Source organism: Dunckerocampus dactyliophorus, chromosome 4 (genome assembly GCF_027744805.1).
Source record: "Dunckerocampus dactyliophorus isolate RoL2022-P2 chromosome 4, RoL_Ddac_1.1, whole genome shotgun sequence".
NCBI lineage: Eukaryota > Metazoa > Chordata > Actinopteri > Syngnathiformes > Syngnathidae > Dunckerocampus > Dunckerocampus dactyliophorus.
In genome coordinates this window covers 13,439,628-13,456,551 of record NC_072822.1, presented here as the reverse complement: position 1 = coordinate 13,456,551, position 16,924 = coordinate 13,439,628, and the positions used below count along the sequence as shown (strand labels likewise).

Genomic DNA, 16,924 nt, shown 5'->3' with positions numbered 1-16,924 from the left:
GCCCATTTTATTTATTTTATATATAAAGTATTAATGCATTTCTAGACAGTAGTCCCTCGCCACTTCGCGCTTTCAATTTTGCGGCTTCACTCTATCGGGTTTTTTTAAAAATTATTTAATTAATAAATAGAGCTGTCAAAATAATACGTTAATGGTGGTAAGTCATTTATTTAATTAATTAAATGTAAATGTTTTAGTGTAATCAACGCATGCACACTAAAACAAGCATTCCTCTCTGTTAGCACAGTGGAGCGTCCCCACACAGTCACAAGGAGTCTGACGCTCTTTTATAACTTCATTGTGACCTGAACACATCAACAGCAGTACAATTCCAACACCATATACTGCATGTATCTCCAAGTCACACACGTCTCTGGTCCGTTCAACCTGGGAACGACACTTCCTCATTCTCATTACAAGAACGCTGTCACGCTCTGCTGTGACATGTCAGCCTTTTCCTTATCACTGTATTGTGTGTAGACCCTTTTGACTTGTTAAGTGCTCTTTACTGCCCAGTGTTGTGGTCTGTCTCCCAGATGCTGGTTTTCCTGAGGTGGGCGGAACCACTGGATGAGCGCAGCTGCTTCCCATCAGCACTTGCATTTATGCTCTTCAGCTGCTGCAGGAAGATGTAGGAGTATTCCCCTGTTTTGGACGCTACTGACTACACTTCATGTCAGCTGACTCCCTAGTCTCAGTGTCCTTGTTTTACTCAGACTCTGGGTCAGTCGGGGGGCGTGCGTTTAGCTTGTTTGGCTTGGGGCTGACTCTGGGTCAGTCGGGGGGCGTGCGTTTAGCTTGTTTGGCTTGGGGCTGACTCTGGGTCAGTCGGGGGGGCGTGCGTTTAGCTTTGTTTGGCTTGGGGCTGACTCTGAGTCAGTCGGGGGGCGTGCGTTTAGCTTGTTTGGCTTGGGGGCGGACTCTGGGTCAGTCGGGGGGCGTGCGTTTAGCTTGTTTGGCTTGGGGCTGACACTGGGTCAGTTGGGGGGTGTGCGTTTAGCTTGTTTGGCTTGGGGCTGACTCTGGGTCAGTCGGGGGGCGTGCGTTGCGATTGTTTGCTGAATCCTATTGAGATGCTGTGTGACCTTAAAAAGACGCTTCATGCTCGAAAACCCTCCAATGTGCCTGAATTACAAAAATTCTGCAAAGATGAGTGGGCCACAATTCCTCCACAGCGCTGTAAGAGACTCAATGCATTATCGCAAACGCTTTATTGCAGCTGCTGCAGTTAGTTTTTTTTCCTCCATTAATAATAAAGTTTCACTTAAAAATACATGTTTTTCCTCATTAAAATACACATTTATTCTTGTAAAATGTGGACATTCTTTTAAGAAATATATTACATTATTCACTTAATATTACAAGTGAATTCTCATCACTTTGTATTTATTTTCCTGTCATAAAAAAAATACTTATTTTCTTAGAACATGATTTGATTTTTTTTTTTTTTCCATTTCAGCATGCTCCTAATAATACTTCGTAAGCTAGCGCTTCACTTCACTTCCACGAATATGTAAGAATGGTTTTACTCGGGAATCCCATACAGTCCCCAGGCTGACTTTGTCCCTGGCCACATTTTAATCAGGCATAAGAAAAGTACTCTTACTCTTTCTCTAACGTACGGGACAATGTGATTAACACATGCGTTCCAATGTCCACACCACACCAAAATTGCCAAGAAAGCATGCAACTTAAGGAAGCAGGAAAATATTCAAGGCACTTGGAGTGTCAACTGCAAAATTGATGTCAAGGAAAATACAGAACTGGAGAAATCTGTTGTCAAAGACGTCAAGGAACAGGACAAATGCGATTGGCTGGCAACCAGTCCAGTGTGTACCCTGTCTCTCAGCTGAAGTCAGTTGAGATGGGCTCCGGCTTATTCGTGATCCTAGTGAGAAGAAGCAGTATAGAAAATAAATAAATGGATGGATGGACATTGTCTTGACTACAAGGAAATATAAGACACAACTCGCGAAGACTTGATGTAGCTGAAGTCATAAACCTTCGACTGTAACAACTCTACAAGAATAACATAGATTATGCCAAATTGAACAATGTTCAGCAATAAATTTCATTCATTGACTATCACCAAGAAATTATTGCTTAATTTTTAAACAGAAATTGCTTATAAGTTGTGAAACTTTTATTATGAAATTATTTATGAAATGTTATATCCACCTCCCCTTATTGTAATTTATATTGAAATGACAAAATGTGAGCAAACAGAATATTGTAAGTGTCAACATGTAAAACAGTGATCCCCAACCTCCGCGCCACGGCCCGGTACTGGGCTGTGGGTCATTTGGTACCGGGCCGCACAGAAAGAAAAAATAATTTCTATGATGTTTTATTTTGAAAAGTGGCCGGATTCTCTCTGTTACATCCGTCTCGCTTGACGCATGTCCATTGTGCGTGTGCTAACTTTCTCTCGCCGCACAGATAGACTACTACTGTATTTTTACCATTTTTCTTTCACCTCATATTTGGTGTCAAATGCTGATACTATGTGGGAATGCATAAAGGTAAGTTTTGATGACTTATTGAGTGCTAATGTGCACATTTGTCTCAAGTTAATTCATGCTAGCACACTGCCTTTTAACACACGTCAAACAGCGATGTAATAATCTCTCTGGAAAAACTCCAGAGATAAGATAAATGAAAATTAATAAATTTGATAAGGTAGATCACTATAATGTACGAAAACCCCCCCCCCCACCCACCCCCCACCCCCCCCACCACCACCACCACCCCCGCCTTCGAAAAACATTTCCATTTCTTTTTTTCTTTTAATTATTAACAGAGGAGTCGTAACGGTCTTGGAAACATGAATATTTTTCCACGCTTGAGTTTCCATTTTTCATACTTTTCCTGACGTGGACATTTATAAAATGAAATTCCATACTGGCGTGGGAACCTTACATACCATACCATACCATACCATTAACAACAGAATAAATGGTACTGTGCGTTTGGTACAATCATAGAAACACAATAACCCCCACATGTTCATATGGTCTTCACTTATGAGAATCTCTCTCTCACTCTCGCGCACGCACACACACACACACACACACACACACAGTTAAATCTGACTTGATTTGGAGTACTGTCTGGAACATGAATCCATCATCAATTCAGTGGTGTCATCCACATGCACATATGGACACACACATACACAAAGACCTTGCACACTTTCCAGCGTCACATTAACATCAAACAGCGCCCGATGCTAGGCAACAATGCCATCCCAGATGGCAGGCTCTGATCATGTTTATTTTACTCTAATCTAATGCACTTAAGTCCTATTTCCTATCCATGCCGCCAAGATGACGCAAGACAATATATATATGTTGGTGTGTATGTGTGTGTACATATGCGTTTGGGATGGGCAGTACTGACCCATAAAGCAATGCTATACCATCCATTTTCTACTGCTGATCCTGTTCAGGGTCACGGGGAGCTGGAGCATATCCCAGCCGACTTTGGGCAAAAGGCGGACCACACCCTGGACTTGTCGCCAGTCAATCACAGGGCACATATTGTATATTGTATAAAGACAGGCAATCATTCACACAGTCACTGAGTGGGGCCTGAATTCACACAGCTTCCAACTGAAGTCAAGAGAGTCATCCACTACCATCAGTGACTCACGAATGAAAACCTATTCTAGAAATTAATGTTACATTCAGTTTGCCTGGTTCCACTGCCTGCATAAATTATAAAGGGTTTAAAGTGGTCTCCTGTGCTACTTTCAGATGTTATGCTACCCAATTTTTAGCTCCCACTCAACTCCATCCTTGTGCTGAATGAGGCTGTGTGTATTGCCCATCAAATTGCCCCTCAATTGGTTTGGAAATGGATGTGCCACCCTCCTATTGTACACCCACATTAGTAAATTATATTCTTGGAGCTGTATTGTGCATCCATGCATTTAGCTCTTAGCTTCCTCCGTTGCGAGTGAACAATGGCAATTGAAAAGAGACAGTGAGGGTTCTGGAGCCGAATCTACTCTAATAATTACAACAGTCACTTTAATTACAAATGTTGTTGCTAATGTTTCTCACTGTTACACTGACTACAAGTCATAATAAGACTAGTGAGATTTTATTCTCATTTTGTACATTTTATTTTATGTACTGTATATCCTTAGTGCTTTGGATTTACAGCAGTAAGCAGTGTTTTGTGGCAACATATCATATTTTCAGTGCATTTTTAGAGCGTACACTGGAGAAGGACTTACTCTTTTAATGGGGAGTACGCTACACTTTAGTAGTGTGTTATATTAAGTTTGTTGTGCCATATCTTCCTAAATTCTTAAGCATGTTGCATCATTTTTTTTAAACCAAATGACATCACTGGTACTTAAATTGCCTTTGTGCTTACAAGTAATCCTCTTCTGCGTAATTCTTTTTTTTTAGTGATATGTTGTACATATTGTTAGCAAGTAATTAAGCATATATTAAATGTTATGTTGGTTATTGCACCAGCATTCCAAATATTCACAAGGTCAAGATATAGTTCATATTCACTCCACACACAAATTATCTTTCTTATTACAAGAAGTAGATCAGTAGTTTTGGATAATGCCCACTTCTGAGAATTGATGCATTGATGAATGCACTGGCCTATTCACTGTTTAGTGGTTAATATAGAACAGCACTGACATTTGGGTCATATTGTCTTCTGTTATTTATCATCCATTTTTAAATATGCATTCCTGGCGTGCAACATAATTCATTAAGTCATGCTTGTTTGGTGTAAAGCAAACAGATAAATGTCTATTGATAATGTTGATAGACCAATTATGATTTTATCATGCATTCGTATGCCTTATGGTCTGTCTGACAGACTTCCCCATTTTAGTTAATTGAGAATGGAACATGCATTTATTCAGCATGTATTAGAGAGCTTCTTTATTGTTGGTTTTTTGCTATCAGAGAGATGGCCCATCTATGTCAGCAGACTGGAGGGGCTTTAGGCTCTTCATCCCCTGTGGTGAGGCTCTATCCCAGCAGGCTTAGCCACACAGGCCCAGCTGCTGCCACAAGCATGGATGGCCACGGGATAAATTGTTCACACTGCAGCACGATAATGAAGTTTAACACACAAACATGCATGCTTCTACCACACCTTCTGGCACATAAGGCCTTGTACCATAGCTGCAAGTGTATTGGAAGGAACATGTCTGCCTAGTTTGTTAGGTTTTTTTGGAGCCTTTGTGAAATTTATATGAAACGCTTACTTGTTTGCATTGACAGTAGAATGTCAGGAAAATACATTGGTACACTAACAATGCATTCTGGGACACTACTTGGTTTTTGTTTGCTCCGATTTGGAAAAAAATTCCATTAGGCATTGCAGTACATGGGTAAAACTGTCACAATCATAAAAACTGCATTAAGACTGGGTCTACGAGAACGAGACAAGACTTTAACATTATTTTTAAGAAAAGTACAAGAAAAAAAAACATTTATATTGCAATATATTGCAATTTACTAATTACATTTTTACTATGTTACACTCTTCTGCACTCTGTGTGTATATGCTACTGGCCCAACCTCCACCCACTGAGACAAAGAGACCGTATGAAAGGGCTCACTCCGTTCATGTTGTTGTTCTATGGAAAAAACGTGCCAAAGTGCTGAAACCAATACACAGAGTGAACCCTCTTCCTGCCTGTTTGGAGGCAAGAGACGAGGAAAACAGACCCGCATGCACATGGCAATATATTGATGGCAGCAAAATTATTGAGTTCACTCCAGTCCTAGTGCCCACGAGACATTTTTTTTTCTGAACGAGAAATCTTGTCATGTTTTCATCTTGCAAAATCTTGTGACACCCCTAATTAACAGTACAGGCAATTTCTAAATTGTAAGTTAACCTCACTACAATAAAACGTTGTGTACTCACTCTTTGAAGACTTGTGCAGATGTGTCCAGCATATTCAAGTGCTGGACAGGGTCAACTTTTACCATTTTTTAAATTGTCCTACAAGTGTAAAAAGAAGTTTAATGCCATGTAGTGCGAGGACAGAGACCACTTTCCTGTAGCACATATACGTACAGTACATGTCCATTTCTATCATTGTCATCATATTTTTCTTTTTCCCATCACTGGTGCCCTTCTGTAGCAAAATCACAAAAAAGATGCTCAGATGCTTACTCCCATGTCATTTGCTGATTCTGGCAGGATATGCAGTAGGGTTGCATGACCTCATGCATGATAGCGGTTAGCCCTCTAATATTTTTTCAGACGATTTTGAAAAATAAGCATCTTTGTAACTTTGATTCAAGCTTTTTGCTGAACCTAATTTTGGAGCTCTGAAAGAATAATGTGCAGAAAAGCATGTGGGCACACATGTTCACACATGTTCCAATCTCCCCTCTTTGTGTGCTCAGCTGGAACAGCCAAGTCAACAAGAATTGCAGCAGTGGCCCCAGGCTTGAGAAAAGGACCACAGTGTCACACAGAGTTATTGACTGACCTGGTGAGGACTCAATGACGTTTGTCCCCACGATTTTTTTTAACAAAAGTGATATGCAGGTGATCGTCCCGTCTACTGTTAAACCCTTACTTCAACAAGGTTCGATCAATCCAGCTTTGATTTTGTGAGCCACTTTTGAGCAACCGCTCTCTCCCTGCGTACTGTTCTAGAAAGTTATGTAATAATACTGTCTGTGTCATTGAGGAACTAATTTTAACCATCAAGTCATATACTGTCCCAACACACCGACCGGCCAGCTAGGTGGTGTGGCACAACATGACCTACTAAAATCAATCGATTCCATTAGAAAATGTGTCGCATATGTCCTCATGTCTAGGATTCTCATGTGGCCTGGGCATCACATCGACCCTACCATCAGCTGGCACCTAACAAATTTAAGTTACATAACGTGTGTGTGTGTGTGTGTGTGTGGTGGTGTATGGGGTCAAAACAAGTCTTGTCACTTGATGTTATGTGACCAGTGTTGACTGCAAACCAAAAAAAAAGACAACTCGGGGATTTAGTTGAGCTGCAGACTGACAAACAGCGTACAATTCCTCTCTGACCTGATTCTTCTTATCTCATCACGATAAGGTGGATGGATTACCGTGATACCTATAGCCGCATGATGAGCAAAAAGATGAGTATGTGACGTGTGATAAGGATACGAGAGACCACATTAGCCATCAGTAGTGATAACCCTAACCCTCAAGTTAGGTTTGTACCACTTGATAAGGATTTATAAATAATACATTAACAGTAAATTACTTTCCTCCACAAGTATTGGCTCACTATTTAGCAAGTTCAGGCTTCTGCCACACTGTTAAATCTTTGATTCTGTGCTCAACCATAAATTGATGGTTTGTAAAATTGGTAAAAATGGAAGAAATGTCACTAATCAACAACTACACGTACTAACAAACAGACAAAGCGATAGAAGTCTATACGGTAAGCAGGTGGTCCCTGTGCACTTAATGACAACAGTCCAACTAAGTGGTCTATAATAACACGTGTAAACCCCTTCATAAAAGGTACACTACAGTATCTTCTTGTGTTTTAGCTAATGCTTTCCTGGCCTGTTTTTTTTTTTAAAGTGACATAAAGGCTCTATTTGTTTTTAATTGAATTATTTTTGCTTCTTCTATTCCGTTTACTTTTACTAGACTGCAAAGTTTTCAATTTACCACGTTAGTTTTAAAAAAAATGACATACTGTACTCTAAAAAAATCACATCTGGTTTGGTTTGAGAGAGTTTATGATAATACTGTTTAAGTCTGGAGGAAAAAGAAAACACTTCAAATAAACCTGAACAATAAAACATGAAATGTACAGTACTTATGCTTCTTCACCAAATTGTGCTGCCATATATATTGGTCGTTCTATTATCGGTTGGACAAAAGCAATACTGCCCCCTAGTGCATTTTCTTTGCAATACATTGTTACGTTCCAACTCAAAACCAATCAATGCAATGTACAAGTGAGAGTACAGTAGAATATTTAATCAATCTTTGAAGCAATTTTCACAAACATATAAACATTTTCCATTATAATATCAATAGACTATATTTAAAAACATCAGATTCATTTAACGTGTGTCTGAAGACATGTCCTGAAATAACACTTCTACAAAAAAAAAAAAGAAAGATGTCATTAGATACCCGCTGAGCTTCTGACTGTGCTACATCTAGATCACTTTGCGGAAATATCCCATTACATCCGTTTTGATATCCATATACTCATCCATGATAAAGGTGATGTCCTATGTCTGCGTGTAGCAGATAATCTCATTGAGGTCATATCCTGTCACGGCAAAGGCGCAGCCATCTCCGTCACAGAACTTGGCGCCACAGATTTGTGTGTCAGTAACACACTCATTGTGTAGATGGGCAACCTGAGAGGAAATAATTAAGATGAACTGACGCAACTGTGGACAGACTGATTCTGGCCAAAACTAACTGAATGGGGTTTTCATTGTGTTTGTGGATGATTCACCTCCACACTGTTGGTTTCTGGAGTTACTGTCAGGTGCCACACCCTCACAAAAGAGTCCTCAGCAGCAGACAGGAGCTACAGTGTATGAACATTCTTGTATATTATGGAAACAATACATGCAAACATATAACATGTCAAATGTGTTACTTTTCTTAACTAACCAGACCAGAAAAGGGAGCAATGTCCAGCGAGTAGATCCAGCGAGCGTGGGCGTTGACCTCAGCATGCAGAATTCCCGTCACTGCCTCATAGAGACGGATCTGGCCTGTTCCGTAACCAGCCACCACTGTACCTTTCCACAGCTTCACGGATGAGCAGCTCACGCTGACAAGAAGATGTAGGATCATTGTAGTGAGGAAACAAAAGAATGAGGACAGAGGTAAGTGGAAATTACATTAGAGGAGCAAGTGCTGAATTTGAAAACAGTGGAACAGTGGAAAGAAACACAGCTCAGGTAATGATGCAGCAATGACGCACACAGGACAATGAGGACTACCGTATGTAAGAAAACTACACTGACAACCACAGTATATCCCACCTGTGTATGTATAGTATATTTACCATCAAAGTTGGTTTCGTTTCAATTAGGTCAGCTCAAATGATATTAACGATATTAAACAAAATTGAAGATGCACACAATTTTTGGGCCTATGTTGACATCACAAGTACTGTGACAAATACAAAATGCAAATGTAATCCAGGGAACAAAATTCATGCTAGTGTCAAGGGGGCTTTACTCAAATCCGCAAATCTTGTTGAGAAGCTGAAACTCCTCCCCAGACTTCCACACACACAAGGTGCCGCGATCATCTGCACTGACCAGGTCAGCTATGCACTCCTGAGGGAAGATAGACAGCAGTGGAATTTAGAGATTACATTTGAGTGAGGGTGCTGCATGCAAAATAGTGTCACATTAATTTCTTAATAGCACATCAACTTTCCTTAGGAAACACCTCACGACATACCTGGCTGCCCGAGCACTCAGGAGCCAAATCTGTGATGGGCTCCATGTGCTCCTCCAGGACCTCAGACAGGGTGATATTACTGCCTTTATTGGGAACGTCAAACACCATAACTGCACAGGAGGACGCACCTAGAATGACAGCAAGGGACTTTAGAATTGTTTAATGTATTTTAAAATATTATGATAAGAACATGTTTTACTCAGTACTTACCGACACATATGTAATTTTCCCAAACAGCAGCAATCCCTCGAGCAAACACAGCCTGAGCTGAGAGCCAGAGATAAAGACCAGAACATAATTATTACACAGTCATCTACAACATTAGGTACAACTGCACAAACTCCACAACAACAGCTGTACCACAAATTCAGCATAGTCAAAGATAACTATGCTTAGTTTTGATTTAACAGAGGGGCGCTAATTTAATGCTTACTATTGTGGTTGTAGTTTGCAGTCATGTACAGTAATCCCTTGTTTATCGCAGACCGTGATAAGTAGGAGTCCTTATTTATAAACGGAATAATTTTGTAGTTAGAGCATAGAAAACCTGTTTACAACCTTCTAACTCTGACCCGTATTTATTTTTCCAGAAGTTGGAAACCTGTTAATTTGCCCATTTTAGTTTATTATCATTGAATATTTTTTGCTGCTGACAAACTTGTGCTCCACACTTGGGCCCAGAACTTGACAGTAATGCGCAAATTTGCTAGTTTGCCAACCCACATTAACTCTTTAAGACGAAAAATGGAGACACCAAAGAAGAAGGAAAGAAATGACAGGAAAATGTAAATGTATATTTACTTTGCAAGTCGGTTTCGGTGTGCGCCCCTAAATTTGCCCTGTATAATGTTTTGTACATGTGTTCCGGATGTGTACAGGACACGAAGTGACATTGGTGGTTCAGAGTTTAGTTTTAGCTTGCCGTGGGTTACAGCGCAGCAGTAAATGGTAAATGGTCTTTTACTTGTATGGGGCTTTTCCACCTCCAAGGTACTCAAAGTGCTAATGACGCAGCATCAGTGCCCAAGGACACTTCAACATGATCATGGGAGGATGGAGGATTGAACACGCAACCTTCAGGTTGGGAGAGGACCACTCTACCACCTGAGCCCCGTGTTATCATGATTATTAATATTGTGCCTGTTGTGAGATAATTCAAAGCAGCAATAAAAGCCTGTTTTCCTGCGACAAAGTCTCACCAAACATTACAGTAAGAGGACTGACACCTAGTAACCAGTGTGGAATACTATATATCACAATTTGAATGCATCTTCTTAATGCCTTATATTTGTATTTGAGTTAACGTTGCCATTTTTATTCTTGAAACTGCTTAATTTAGGTAACAAAATATATCCAATTTGCTTAAATGTGCATTTTTAAAATAATAATAGGCCATATTCAACCACAAAACAGCATGATTAATAATATATTTTGAAAAACCGTGATAGAGTGAAGCCGCAAAATTCGAAACGCAATGTGGCGTATACTACATCATACAAAGATAAGATTTGGTTACCCTTTTTTTGAACTACACAAAAGAGGCTAAATATGAGAAACACTTCACTGTATGATCGGTGAATATGTAACCGATATATTAACATTTTTTGCTGTGTGGAGATTCTGTCGCGCCGTTCCAGCATCTCTCTCAGCGTTGCTCCCTGCCAGAGTACCTGGCCCCTACCCCTCACACACAAACAGACTGCAGCAAGGTGCCACTCTTACTGTCTCACTCACTCGGCTGCAGCAGAGAAACAGCGAAAGAAACTGCTTTTTTTTTTTTTTTTACAACATAATTTTGAAAATGTAGGAATGTGAAAAAAGTAATGTATGTATTTTAATTTGATATATTGCATGTTTTGAAAGCTGCTACGTTGTTACATAAAATCTAGTTTAGTCTAGTAATATAATGCATGTTTTGATTATTTCTTATTTTGTTTGTATTCAAGTTTTTTTCCCCACTTTTTAATGTTTGCTTTAGCATTTGTTTTTGAGCTGATGGAACTTTTCAATAGCTAGTAAATGTGACTAATTGATATTGGTAAGATGTTCCTGTGAATAAGCCTTTTATAAAAACATAATGTATTATTTCAAAAACACCTCACATTACCCTATGTATTATCACGTTCAGCCGAATGCAGCCATTTGTTTTTATTTTAAAATGGTCAACTACAGTATCAAATTCCATGTTAATGCACTAAATGTATATATTTTCATTTCACAGGCAGAAGGGAAGAGTAAGGTGTGGAGTCACTTCACAAAATCGTATTTTGGGCATTGTAAGAATGTATGTTCATGTACAGTATATAACCTGTGTATAATCAATGGTCATATATCAGCCAAAATATGGGTTAACAAGCATTATATCGGAAATCGTCCGATATATCGGATATCTTTTTTCATCCCCAAAAATGTTTTTTCAATATGCAATCTAGGTTTAGTTATAAACCTATAAGATGTATTACTGAAAAAAGTGTCTGCAACTGTAATACTGTACAGTACTTGTATAAGGGTTTTTCATTATTAACTTTACCTGTTTGTGTTTCAGGAGTTTCCAGTGCGTGCCAGTACACCATTATAGAGCCATCAGATTCATACATCTGGTGAAATACAAGCTTTTATTAATGTACACAATATAAAAAATACACTTGAGAATGACGTCTCACCTGAATGCCTTTTTGTGAAGTCACCACCAGCATATCTCGAGAGGGCAAAACACAAAATGCAGCCTGTTGCAAGAAAACAGTTTCTCTGGATGCAATGTGGACGTCCAAATGTCATGCTGATTTAGTCAGCATACGATGATAAACCATGGTTCGTTCTTCCAAATGTTGCTGCATAATGGCCTTACCTGCATGATGAGCGACGGACTTGTGGCCACGTTGGGCTCCTTGGACTGCAGCTGCCGGTGGGAGTAGTTGACACCGTCCCACGACGCACTGACCATGTTGACCACATTTGCGTGGACCACCGTGAAGTAGGTGAGGCGCCGCGGGGCGATGCGCAGCGTACTCAAATTGTTGTACAACGCAGACGCGCTGTTCTTAATCTGGATGCTCTTATCTTTGTGATACATTGAGAAGGTTACAATGTTTGATGAATAAATGTAGGTAAGCCTAAAAGGGTGCCTGTTCAAGACTGAGGGGATTTTTTTTTTATAATAACGGCATTACGCTTTCTGCCTTTACTGCGTGGTACTTAGCATTAGCATTAGCTTTAGCAGCAAGGTGGCTGCTAACATAAAGTCGCCTGTAACTACGCAGTCAAATGTTAAAAAATGGCACGGTAACTGTTGTTCATGAAAACATCTATGTTAACGGGTCTATAATTAGTGCTGTGGTTGTCGAGAATTACTAGTACGAGTTGATCTTAGCGTTTCGCTCACAGCTAATCTCCACGGCGTCTACCGCAGCCATAGAGACAACGCCGCCAGTACGTGTGACGTCATAACCAACCACGTGTTCTGTTGCTAGGTAACATGTCTACACACCAGGAAGTGGACTCAAAGAGGAAGATTGTCGCGATTAGTCTGTCTGGACAAGATAAAAGAAAGCGTACAAAAGAATTCGAGGTAAGTTTGTTTGTCATCGTATTTTAGTCTAAAAAATGTCACCCACATGAGTATAGTATTTCAACAGTTGCCCACTGATAATAGCAGAAATGTCAGTAAAAGACTCAATTATTTAAATAAAAAATCTATTATCAAGTAAGACGGAAATACAAATATAAATAGACAATGGTCCCAGATTTAAGTAGTAGACCAGAAATTGCAGGGTTCTCAAACAAAAAAAAACCCACTTCAGTTTCGTTCAATAGATACCAAAACAAAGACGTACATTTTACATTACGTCAATGAGTTATTTTCAAATTAACCAAAAACATGCTCTGATGTTGTGTCAGAAGGATGTGTTTTCATTGGTGATAAAAATTTTACATTATCAATACTGTACAATACAATACATCAATACACACACAATACCATATTAGGTACACTTGTACCTGTGTCTAATACAAATAATTATAATTTCGCTGACACTGTTTGGGAGATATTTGTGTAATACTGTATGTATAGTTTCCATTGGTGAGGAACTGCAATGCTTGATATTGGGAAGTCTTACTAATATTTTGCCCCTCTCATGTAGCTAAAATAGGGTAACCAAACACCGCAAAGATGTCCCGCTCTGCAGCCAAAGCCCAAGCTGACAAAAGTAAGGCCCCTCCTCGGGTGAGCCCGCCGCCGCCACTCGAGCCGGAGGAGGAAGACATTATCCCTGGTTGTCTAACTCAGAGCCAATGGATGGACATGTTGATCCAAGAGGAAGCAGAAGATGTAGTGGGGGAGATAATGGCCGAGTTGATGACCCGGGTCATGGAAGGCTGTTACGCTGTACACATTGAAAAACAGGTAAAACATCATCATCAAAACTTCATTTCATGTTTTATATTATTATATTACATATTTTTTAGTACTTATTTCATTCTTTTTTTCCAGCTAGTATCTTTCACTGCATACTGGGCCAAAGTTTACTTCATACAAGCTTTGGAGCACCATCTCATGTGCCGAGATAAAGGGGAAGATGCAATGGAATCAGTAGGAACAGAAGACTCTGAACCAAGACCAATCACTCCAGATGTCTGGTCTGAAGGATGTTTCCAAGTTATACATGGAGCGCCTCAATCTAAGACTATAGTACCAAAGGTACAGTTCCTTTTCATTGTCTCTTCTCCAAGTCTGTTCTTCTAATATAAGCCAATACATGTACTTAGTAATGAATGTCACATGTTCTCTAACCAGATCACCCAAGAAGATCATGTTTGCCAAGCCCTCGGACCATCTTATCCTGGAACAACCCAGCAAAATGATCCTGTGCCGCAAATGAGCATCTCCCCAAAGCCATCTGAAAGCAAAATAAGTCCCAGCAGGTCTGTCATTGAGAACGTATGTAAAGAGCCAAGTCCTCTCCCCAAACAAAACACTTACTCCAAGAAAAAACTAAAAGCTTCTTTGTCCCCGAAGCTTGCCCCAAGAGCTGTTCTACCAGCGGTGTCTTGTTCAGCAGAAAAACGGGAAACCAAGTATGAAAATAAACTCCCTTCTGTTTCTAAACGTACAGCCAAATCATCGCATCAACAAAAAGAAACTCGATCCATACGGAAGCCTGATCATACTTCCTTGCCCCACTACTGGATCACTCCTCAGTATGAGATCTTAAACAACAGCACAAAAACTGGCAAAAAAAGTAGATCATCTAAACCGCCGGCAGTACATAACAAGCAGCAGACTGACATAATGGGAACTTCGCGGAATCCTGCTAACAGGACTCAACCAGCAAAACCTGCAGATAAGACAGATGTTCAGCAGAGAATGTTGTCTACCATAAAAGATGAGGAGATGATCGCTAGAGCTCTGAGGTTGGACACCATGCATTTAGAAAAAGGTGTTTCTCTCATGAATCATCAGAGAACAGAAGTGGGACCAGAAGAATTAAAACCACAAGCCCAGTCTGCCAAGCTGTGGCCGATACCAAGTGATGCCGTAACTCCGCTATTTTCTCTGGACCAGTTGACAACAGGACGTCCACCTCAGGTTACGCCACTGCTGTGGTCTGAGAAATTTGGCTTGTGAATAAAACAATGGCAACACAAAAGTGCATACATTGTTGCTGCATATAGAACAAATCTAGTAAGATATATGCTTTTTCTGTACTTCTACAACCACAAAATACTGTATCATCTACTAAGCTTATGAGTATACATGTTGGAAACTGTTTCCATGCATTAAAGATGTAATTAGATTAAATGTTGCACATATGATTGCATGTAAAGTAGGGATTGGATCGGGATCGGCTGCCGATCTGCTGTATTTTGATGATCGGATAATCTAGGCTTCCGCCACCATATTGGGGCGATCCGGATGCCTTATAATGTTCGGAACTCTGGGCCATACTCCAACACGGTAGGTGCGGTAAGAGGATTCAGTAAGAACATTTGAACATTTTGTAGCAATGTGCTGAGGGTGACATCCCATTAGAAAAGTTAGCCAAGCTACATCCATTTCTGAATTGCTGGACAAAATGGGCCAATGATGTATTGCATCAGTAAATGTAAAGATTTTTGCATTTAATTAATGGACATTTTATTCACTAACCCTAATAGCACACACACTCTGCTGGTAAAATAAGTGGGAAAAGGTAGCCCTACCCTAAAAGTATTTTGCATTCCTATTTTTTCAAATTAGATTTTTTATTGGATGGATTTCTGTTGGATTAGGGACCTGATTCACAGAGGTGTGTTACAAAAGCCAAACAACATTGTTGGTCATGCTGTGTAATAAAAAAGTAAATTCAGCAATAATTTGGTTGCATTATTTTTAATACTTTGAAGAGCTACTGTATTTTCATAACCATATTCAATTCCACAAATTCATGTTTGTAACTAAAGCTTTTTTTTGTTTTTTTTTTAAAGATCGGTAGTGGATCGAATCGGATTGGCAAAACTATAAAAATAAATCTGATTGGAAGCCAAAAAATGTGGATCGGGACATCACTAATGTAAAGTATTCCTATACTTACTAGACTCTTACATCCTTGGTTACATAGATATTCATATGCAACTGCTGTGAAATGTCGCTGCTTTTGCTCTATAAAATAGGGTGACCATATTTTGATTACCAAAAACCAGGACACTCAGTCCAGCAATGAGACAAATGACGTCAAATGACACTTGACGTTTACTCAAAGATGTCTTATAATTTCAATACATTTAAAGTACGAATTGTTTGTATGGATACATTTACAAAATACTATAACCAAAGAGAAAGGAAAAACGTTCAACAACTAGCATGAAAATGATTCCAAAAACAGAATGATAAAGGGACCTGAGCTCAAATGATAAGTTTTCCAATGTAACCAATATTTTCAGGAAAACTGCGCCCTCTAAGGTCGCAAGAACTTGGGAAATTTAACTGCCTTGTGCAAGACGTCCCCAATTTTAGGAGACTTCAATTCAGCAAGCCTCAGAGGATGAACTTTTGCTTCTTTGGCTTTCTGTGACTTTGGCAACAGTCAAAAAGCCTCTCAGGAATTACATCACATGCAACTGAGTGCCCTAATTCTGCTCAAATTAATGGCCCAATGAAAAATGGTGAAAACCAGGACATTTTCATCACTTTATATAAGATATATACAAAAAAACCAGGGGACAGCTAGGACAGTACGTTCAAACAGCACATGTCTTTGGAAAACAGGACGCTTGGTCACCCTACGATAAATAAATTGAATGGAAAGTCACGGATGAAAATATAGAAAGTATGGCACATTCATGTTTTGTTAAACCGCAAGTACAATAAAAAAAAAAAATCGGTAAAACTAACAGCTGTGCCATTACTCTGCTAATGCAACCTAACTTGAAACAAAGGCGTCGAACCAGGACTCCGCTTGAAACAGCCAACCGGAAACTTCACAGCAGTAAACCAATCATGGTTACT

At 39.6% G+C, this 16,924-nt stretch overlaps 2 protein-coding genes across 9 annotated transcripts; one reads left to right on the top strand and one right to left on the bottom strand.

Moving 5' to 3' along the window:
• Positions 1 to 2,382: 2,382 nt before the first annotated feature.
• Positions 2,383 to 15,792, top strand: LOC129180251 (uncharacterized protein C2orf81 homolog). Of its 7 annotated transcripts, none has more exons than XM_054774525.1 (7): positions 2,383 to 2,522; positions 6,399 to 6,487; positions 8,641 to 12,419; positions 12,912 to 13,009; positions 13,581 to 13,843; positions 13,931 to 14,137; positions 14,234 to 15,792. In XM_054774525.1, exons 5-7 carry the CDS (start codon positions 13,610 to 13,612, stop codon positions 15,062 to 15,064), a joined length of 1,272 nt encoding a protein of 423 aa, XP_054630500.1. In that variant the 5' UTR covers positions 2,383 to 2,522; positions 6,399 to 6,487; positions 8,641 to 12,419; positions 12,912 to 13,009; positions 13,581 to 13,609; the 3' UTR covers positions 15,065 to 15,792. The 7 variants fall into 7 exon arrangements, with proteins under 7 accessions (XP_054630500.1, XP_054630502.1, XP_054630501.1 ...); XM_054774529.1 differs by lacking the exons at positions 2,383 to 2,522; positions 6,399 to 6,487 and adding an exon at positions 6,969 to 7,128 and having other exon boundaries at positions 8,641 to 8,855; positions 11,663 to 12,419; XM_054774527.1 differs by lacking the exon at positions 6,399 to 6,487 and having other exon boundaries at positions 2,401 to 2,522.
• On the bottom strand, positions 7,722 to 12,897 carry wdr54 (WD repeat domain 54). Of its 2 annotated transcripts, none has more exons than XR_008570122.1 (9): positions 12,290 to 12,897; positions 12,105 to 12,167; positions 11,972 to 12,038; positions 9,652 to 9,708; positions 9,442 to 9,569; positions 9,214 to 9,314; positions 8,643 to 8,800; positions 8,477 to 8,551; positions 7,722 to 8,375 (listed from the first exon to the last, which is right to left on the bottom strand). XR_008570122.1 is itself a non-coding variant. In XM_054774531.1 (9 exons), the coding sequence occupies exons 1-9, from the start codon at positions 12,512 to 12,514 to the stop codon at positions 8,244 to 8,246; spliced, it is 1,011 nt and encodes a 336-aa protein (XP_054630506.1). In that variant the 5' UTR covers positions 12,515 to 12,897; the 3' UTR covers positions 7,722 to 8,243. The 2 variants fall into 2 exon arrangements, 1 of the variants encoding a protein (XP_054630506.1); XM_054774531.1 differs by having other exon boundaries at positions 8,638 to 8,800.
• Positions 15,793 to 16,924: the final 1,132 nt, after the last annotated feature.

What these genes read in the sequence shown, in the direction of transcription:
- LOC129180251 (XM_054774525.1), top strand. Translation starts at nt 13,610, where the DNA reads ATGTCCCGCTCTGCAGCCAAAGCCCAAGCTGACAAAAGTAAGGCCCCT. An exon ending in CTGTACACATTGAAAAACAG is followed by an intron (nt 13,844 to 13,930) that starts GTAAAACATCAT and finishes CTTTTTTTCCAG; the next exon opens with CTAGTATCTTTCACTGCATA. An exon ending in CTAAGACTATAGTACCAAAG is followed by an intron (nt 14,138 to 14,233) that starts GTACAGTTCCTT and finishes TTCTCTAACCAG; the next exon opens with ATCACCCAAGAAGATCATGT.
- wdr54 (XM_054774531.1), bottom strand. Translation starts at nt 12,514, where the DNA reads ATGTATCACAAAGATAAGAGCATCCAGATTAAGAACAGCGCGTCTGCG. An exon ending in GTCCGTCGCTCATCATGCAG is followed by an intron (nt 12,168 to 12,289) that starts GTAAGGCCATTA and finishes TTCTTGCAACAG; the next exon opens with GCTGCATTTTGTGTTTTGCC. An exon ending in AACAAGATTTGCGGATTTGA is followed by an intron (nt 8,801 to 9,213) that starts GTAAAGCCCCCT and finishes TCTTCTTGTCAG; the next exon opens with CGTGAGCTGCTCATCCGTGA.